The sequence below is a fragment of the Oncorhynchus masou genome, chromosome 2 (genome assembly GCF_036934945.1).
Source record: "Oncorhynchus masou masou isolate Uvic2021 chromosome 2, UVic_Omas_1.1, whole genome shotgun sequence".
NCBI lineage: Eukaryota > Metazoa > Chordata > Actinopteri > Salmoniformes > Salmonidae > Oncorhynchus > Oncorhynchus masou.
This window is the reverse complement of record NC_088213.1, coordinates 15221462-15229531: the sequence shown is the minus strand read 5'-3', so window position 1 is coordinate 15229531 and position 8070 is coordinate 15221462. Positions and strand designations below refer to the sequence as shown.

The 8070-nt window shown below is 38.3% G+C and overlaps 1 protein-coding gene across 4 annotated transcripts in view; it reads right to left on the bottom strand.

Annotated features, from left to right (window-relative positions):
• Positions 1–5834: 5834 nt before the first annotated feature.
• Positions 5835–8070, bottom strand: part of LOC135555798 (uncharacterized) — a 67174-nt gene continuing 64938 nt past the window's right edge. For all 4 annotated transcript variants that reach the window (XM_064988536.1, XM_064988547.1, XM_064988573.1 and 1 more), the window contains one exon: positions 5835–8060. In XM_064988536.1, coding sequence (XP_064844608.1) covers positions 7934–8060 — 127 coding nt within the window. In that variant the 3' untranslated portion in view covers positions 5835–7933. The remainder of the gene's footprint in view (positions 8061–8070) is intronic.

The window sequence follows — 8070 nt, the reverse complement described above, 5'->3', positions numbered from 1 at the left end:
GGATTGGTCAACTCCAGTCCTCAGGGGCTGGAGTGGTGTCACACTTTTCCCCACCCCTAGAAAACACAGCGGATTATACTAATTGCATTCTAAACTGATGATTGTGATATGTTTATTATTGGAACTCAGGTGTGTTAACTGAGGTTGGGGCAAAAGTGTGACACCAATCAGGCCCCCGAGGACTGAAGTTGCCCATCCCTGTGCAAGAATATTATATCTGTTCTCATGCTTCTAGTACAGGGCTCTCCAACCCTGTTCCTGGAGAGGACCCTCCTGTTGGTTTTCACTCTTACCCTAATCTAGCACACCTGAATCTAATAATTAGCTGGTTGATAATCTGATTCGGGTTAGTTATAACTGGGTTTGGAGTAAAAACATACAGGAGGGTAGATCTCCAGGAACAGGGTTGGAGTTAAAAAAAAAATGTTTACAGGGCAGACACCTACAGGAGGATAGATCTCCAGGAACAGGGTTGGAGTTAAAACCTACAGGAGGGTGGCTCTCCAGGAACAGGGTTGGAGTTAAAACCTACAGGAGGGTGGCTCTCCAGGAACAGGGTTGGAGTTAAAACCTACAGGAGGGTGGCTCTCCAGGAACAGGGTTGGAGTTAAAACCTACAGGAGGGTGGCTCTCCGGGAACCGGGTTGGAGTTAAAACCTACAGGAGGGTAGCTCTCCAGTAACAGGGTTGGAGTTCAAACCTACAGGAGGGTAGCTCTCCAGGAACAGGGTTGGAGTTAAAACCTACAGGAGGGTAGCTCTGCAGTAACAGGGTTGGAGTTAAAACCTACAGGAGGGTAGCTCTCCAGGAACAGGGTTGGAGTTAAAACCTACAGGAGGGTAGCTCTCCAGTAACAGCGTTGGAGAGCCCTGCTCTAGTGTTTTCAGTCATATGAATGTGAGAGGCCACTGCGTGGGAGTACAGGCATGGTTGTGAATCTACTAAAGAGTCAAGAGGTCAAGTCTGGGATTATTTGCTTGCCAGTGAGTTGTGTAGGAGTTTAAAGAGTAACTAACATTATGTTTACAGGTTATTTCTCTGTTATCTAACTGGCCTAGGCATAAAGGAGATGTGCTGCATCTAGCAGGCAGGTTTATAATTAAATAGCATAAGACATACTAACATTATAAGTGGTAATACATGTAGTAGGTCTAAAATGTTTACGGGAAGCATAAATTGCTGGAGCAGAAAAAGTCTGGTTCCAAAGCAAAAGCATCTTTTCATTATGGTAGATACTTTGAAATGGCCTCCCATACCGAGTTTATTTAGAGAACTCAATAATACTTTTAAATAGTACCAAAACTTTCTCCTAAGACATGATGTCAAAATAAGACAACAGCTGCTACAGATGTAATTTAATATATATTTTGTCAAAATCTTGTACATTTTAAGAAGCAAAATGTTATTCAGCAATAAAATAAAAGTGTTTATTGTCTGCCCCAACAAGACAAGAACAAAGCAGGTCTGTCTTCTTCGAGCTCGGAGAGGGAAACCATACAATCCAACCATGTGATTGTGTGCCAATAGACACAGAGAGGTAGAAAGTTAATATATCTCCATAGAAGGCCATGTTTGCCAGTTCCTAATTATTGTTGACATCCATGAAAATGAACCCTTCATCATCCTCCATGTAAGGTGAACCTTATGTTTACACGCACCAGAAGGCCTGTCTGTTATTTTAGTGATATTGTAAGGGCATTACTAAACCCTACTCTGTAATTCTGCTCAAATGCTGGTCATGAATGACCAGTTATGGTCAAATGATGGTAATTACTCAAAGTAAGGTTTTGGATCATTGCCCAGCCACTGCAAGTTCAGAAGAGACACCATCAATATCCAAGTTATAGAGAAGTAAGTTGACTGTTTTAGGACTCTATTGAGAATGGGGTTTTTCTGTTTAGTCTCGAGCCCAAATAAATGAAACAGATACATTAGATGCTGTGGTGAATTTATAATGGCCATAATGTTTAAAGAGTAACTAACATTATGTTTACACGGCAGACACCACTGTGGTGAATTTATAATGGCCATAATGTTTACAGAGTAACTAACATTATGTTTACACGGCAGACACCACTGTAGTGAATTTATAATGGCCATAATGTTTAAAGAGTAACTAACATTATGTTTACAGGGCAGACACCACTGTAGTGAATTTATAATGGCCATAATGTTTACAGAGTAACTAACATTATGTTTACACGGCAGACACCACTGGACACACCACATCATTTCAGCGTGGAAAATTAGCTCATATTTAGTATGTAGATATTGATCAATAAGATTCCAACCTCTTTTCACCCACTCAAAAAGACAGCCAAAAGTTTGCTGAATTCACAATGTGTTATCATTACGATTTCAACCATTTAAAAGGACATTCAAATTCCAATGGAAAAGCAATGTCTGATTTTTGGTTTAGTTGCACCTAAATGTGTTATAACTCCACTTTCAACCATTTGAAAGCACACCAAAGTTAGAATGGGAATGCAATGTCAGATATTATGTTTATGTATACAACTTAATGCGTTATCACTGTGCTCATAATGTTTACAGAGTAACTAACATTATAACCTAACATTATGTTTACAGGGCAGACACTGTGGTGAATTTATAATGGCATAATGTTTAAAGAGTACCTAACATTATGTTTACAGGGCAGACACCACTGTGGTGAATTTATAATGGCCATAATGTTTAAAGAGTAACTCATAGCAGAACCAAATGACCTGGATTGCAGTTAGCTGATTAAATTACATGGCGCAAGAGATCAATGCCGTTGGAGATTCTGTGCAGATCATTTTGCAAAAGTAATATTGAATTGTGTTTGGTTATCAACACAACCATATATCAACATTTGAAGGAGATGTATCTTCTGCTTGGATAGTTCCATCTGTGCCACTGAGTCTGGCTCTAATTGCAGTTTGTCTACAAATTAATAATTGATGTTGGATTCACGTCTCCATTTCAACCAAAAATCTGAGATATAGAATAAGACTTTGTTTTTGGTTGAGATAAAGACGTGAATCCAACATATTTCTTATTAACTTGTTGATTCCTTTTTAAACCAACCAAAGCTTGAAACTCTAGGCCCATGTATTATCTATTTTTAGTTGAATCCTGGGCTGAATTTCAACTAGAGCTGTTGATAACTTGGCAAATGCTATATAGGCCAAAATAGCATAATTGATGATACATGATTGATTTAATTTGCTCTATTGAACCTACCCTTTTGAATGACTTCGATAGCAACAGTGAATCTATTAAGTGGCGATCTCTCAACAATCATTCTCATGATAGCACATTGGTAATAGTCAGTGACATCATAGCTAAGCAGGTCTGGGCTTGGTTAAAACCCTGGATAGGAGACCAAAGGGTTAGCTGTAGATAGATCAACTCTCCAGTAGGAGGTGCTGCCCAGCCTATAGTTTTATTGATCTGACCTTGTTTCAAAGGTACAAATTCAACATATTTTATACAAGGTTTGTCTATGTTGAAAATTGGTTACCATGATGACATACTGTATATAATCCTGTGATTGAATTTTTACCCTCAAAACAACAGTTGATTACTTTTTTAAAAATCTAATGAATTTCCTACGTAGATTCGTTGACAAATCAATTTGTAAGTCGCTCTGGATAAGAGCGTCTGCTAAATGACTTAAATGTAATGTAATGTAAATGTAAATTACGTTGAAACAACGTCAATTTAATCAGTTTGTGCCCAGTGGGACATTAATATTGGTCAGACTCTAAAGGCAAAAGGAGACACAGACATCCCACTGTGCAAAAAGTTGTTGAATCAACGTTGTTTCCTCATAATTTCAACCCAAAAATTCAGTGTGATGACGTTGAATCAACACAGATAACTGATTGGATTAGCAAAAAGCCATCAACATAAGGAAATTTTGGAAATCCAATGACAAGGTGATATTTTTGGCTGATTTCACATTGAATTCAAGTTAGTTGACAACTCAACCAAGTGTAAATGAAAACTAGATGTTGAACTGACGTCTGTGCCCAGTGGGGGATGGCACGTTCTACTCCCTCTGTCTATGTGTATCTTCAGTGTTCTCCTGCAATGTAAACCAGCTCTGATCTGCCCGTCAGTGATTTGTTGCGTGAGTTCTCAAGATCAGTGGAGGACTGGAGGCCTCGGGATCAAGGGCTATAGAAATGGCAACAGTCTCGTCTCATGCACTAACGCTTGTTTTTTCCCTCTGGGATAGAGGACAGACCAGAGCAAAGCAGAGCCAGGAAGAAGAATGACTGCCCCTGATACTGGCCCTTGTCTATCTATCCCCCGCTCCTCCTCTTTCCCTTCCCCAGCATCGCTAGCGCCTGTCTCTTGTTTGGATAAGTTAGTGGGGAGACGTCAGCTCGTTGCTGATGTATACCACCTGCCTTGGCCTCTCCCTGAACCTTCCTCCAACTCCCACCACTGAGACATTCCACTGCCTTTTCTGGGCCTGTGTTTACACGGCAACAGCTTACCCAGCACTCCCCTCTATCTCTTTCTACTGGTTAAGGACAGGGGGCCAAGGGGCTACTCCACCACCACCGCTTCGCTGCCAAGATCCTCCCACTCATAATCACAGTCATGGTCATTAGGCTGCAAATGGAATGAAACAAGGAGATACTACCAGGACTCTTCCAATAAAGAACTTTCATTTTTGTTTTTTATTGCAAAATGTTTTTAAACCTTTTCCATTGCATGCCCTCATGAACAAAACCCAGAGCCAAGGACGGGTCAAAACAATTAGGGCTCACTAGAGAACATGCATGACCTCATCGTTACTGCCCTTTGAGAAGTTTAATGACTGTTGATTTACACTTTATGTTCATTGAAAGCAATGGAAAAACTAGTAGTTTGGATGTGTGCGCACCTAACCATGACGCATGGAGAATGAAAATGATCCGTGGATGAAAGAGAAGTCATTCACACGGTCCTGCAGACTCTGTACTCCATGCAACAGCTTCATTTCAGTTGATCCCAAGCTCATTGACGTCTGTTATCAGGATCTGACAGACTGTAATATTGGCTCTGTGTTGAGTCGAGTTTAGTGGAGAAACCAAAGTTCCAGTGGGCAGTTCCTTTTTAGTAATACAACATAATCTATTGTAAATAGCCCACCCATTTTCACCTACCTCATCCCCACAGTTTTTATTTATTTACTTTTCTGCTCTTTTGCACACCAATATCTCTACCTGCTAAATGAGTTCCTGTTTAGTATGTTAGACCCACTGTCCTCTCAGGGTAGCTTGTTCATGTGTACACTGAGTTCCTGGTTAACCCACTATAACCATGGTGATAGAATCATCACAGGAAAAGCTCTAAATAACAGGCACACATAAAACACAATCCCCAATCAATCCCTGGGTGTAGGGTATATAGGGGAAAGGGGGAAACCTAGCCAGTTGTCCAACAATGTATTCAACTGAAATGTGTCTTCTGCATTTAAGTATAGGGTATAGAAGTATATAGTGGCTGTTCAGACAGTGTTTCTGTGTGGCACAGCCACAGCAGCAGCTGTTATCAATCGTGACCACCACCAGACTGTAACGGTCATTCAGTCTCTCCATTACTGACCACACACACACTGATACACCCCACATCAAATACTTGGTCTTTACCAGAGAAGTACCACCTGGTATTTGACCTCTCATCTATAGCCAAGGTTCTACTGCTCTTCCCCCCAGAAACATAAAACATTCAGAGTTCGATCTGGATAGGTGCTGGAATTGTCCCCAAAATGTGATGCTTTTCTATGATCATTCAGAGAGCCATCTCTCACTTTAAGGTCTCCCACTAAATCACCGTTACTCAGAGTATATCACTTCATGTCTTCATTAACAGTATATAATTTCATATCTTCATTAACAGCATATCATTGAATATCTTCATTAACAGTATATAATTTCATATCTTCATTAACAGCATATAATTGAATGTCTTCATTAACAGTATATCACTTCATGTCTTCATTAACAGTATATAATTTCATATCTTCATTAACAGCATATCATTGAATATCTTCATTAACAGTATATAATTTCATATCTTCATTAACAGCATATAATTGAATGTCTTCATTAACAGTATATCATTGAATGTCTTCATTAACAGTATATAATTTCATATCTTCATTAACAGTATATAATTTAATGTCTTAATTAACAGTATATAATTGAATGTCTTCATTAACAGTATATAATTTAATGTCTTCATTAACAGTATATAATTTAATGTCTTCAGTAACAGTATATAATTGAATGTCTTCAGTAACAGTATATAATTGAATGTCTTCATTAACAGCATATCATTGAATGTCTTCATCCAGTAGAGATTTCATCATTGTGAATTCTAAATGAACCCATCCTGGTGTGAACTGTTTTTCAACACCTCATCAAATTTTTGTGAGAGCATGTGCACGGGCCTCAACACTTGTCTAAGATTAGGAACACACACACAAATGTAAAACTGACCGTGATAAAATGTATATAGGCCTATCTTTTCACCAAAGATAACACCAAAGATAAGAACTTGTCATTTCTATAACGATCTCTTCAGTTGCATTATAGTTTTATTTACACTTCTCCACAACAAGGAGTGATTGATTGTCTCCAGTGGTGTAAAGTACTAAAAACACTTTAAAGTAGTTTTTTGTGGTATCTGTACTTTACTATTGATATTTGGCAACTTTTAATTCACTACATTCCTAAAGAAAATATTGTACTTTTTTACTCCATACATTTTCCCTGACAACCCAAAGTACTCTTTACATTTTGAATGCTTAGCAGGACAGGAAATTGTGAAATTCACACACTTATCAAGAGAACACTACCGCCTATGGTCTGGCGGACTCACTAAACACAAATGCATCTTTTGTAAATAATGTCTGAGTGTGCCCCTGGCTATCAGTACACTTTAAAAACAAGAAAATGGTGCCGACTGCTTTGCTTAATATATGGAATTTGAAATGATTTATACTTTTACTTTTGATACTTAAGTGTATTTTAGCAATTACATTTACTTTTGATATTTAAGTATATTTTAAACCAAATATTGTTAGACTTTTACTCAAGTAGTATTTTATTGGTGACTTTTACTTGAGTAACTTTCTATTAAGGTATCTATACTTTAACTCAAGCGTGACAATTGGGTACTTTTCCCACAACTGATTGTCTCACGTGTTAACAGAGAACTCTGGTAAATGGCCATGAAGTGATATAGTTGCCACACAGCGCCACCAAGTGGCAGAACAAAAAAAAAAAGGGGGGGGGGGGGGTTACTTTGGCAGAGCACAATGTGATTGGGGTTCAGTCACCAAAAAAGGTTGAGAGCCGCTGCACTAAACCAACAACTGTGTCAGTCTTAGTCAAGGTACCGAGTGGCAAGGTTGACATACAACTTCAACTGACAGGGCATATTGTGAATATTTGATAACTGAACAATCAGAAATACTTCAATAATAGGATAATAACCATTAAAAATTATTATCTTGTGTTAATTTATATCAAATAATTATTTAAATCATTGTGTTAAGTTTCATTAGAGTAAACTCCTGAAAAGAAAACACCACCATCATTGTGGGCCTTCGACTAATCTCACACATTGAATTTCCTTAACAGCATTTAAAAGTAACCCACATCACTCTATCAAGACATTGGGAATCTCCTGGGAAACTGTGACAAAAAAAATGTACATAAAAAAATTATAACAGAGTAACAGGAAATGACCACTGATTGTCTCATATTAGCTACACATAAAGTGTGTAGATTCAACCCCTCAGAACATAAAAGCCCTCTAGAAAATGTCAGTACAGAAATCAATGAATAACATTTACATTTTATCATACTTCAATAACCCAATGGGTACCACTTTCATCGCCATCATTAACATTATTTGAACACACATTTGGCTATAATATTGTGTTTTAATCACTATTTTCCAGAATCTGCTGTTCGCGATAGTCCTTTGCCATTTTCTTCATGTCTGGGTGTGGCTTGCAGTCAGTTCTTCTCAGGAATCTTTTTGTTTTTGGATCAGTCGCTATCCTGTACCTGTAAAAGG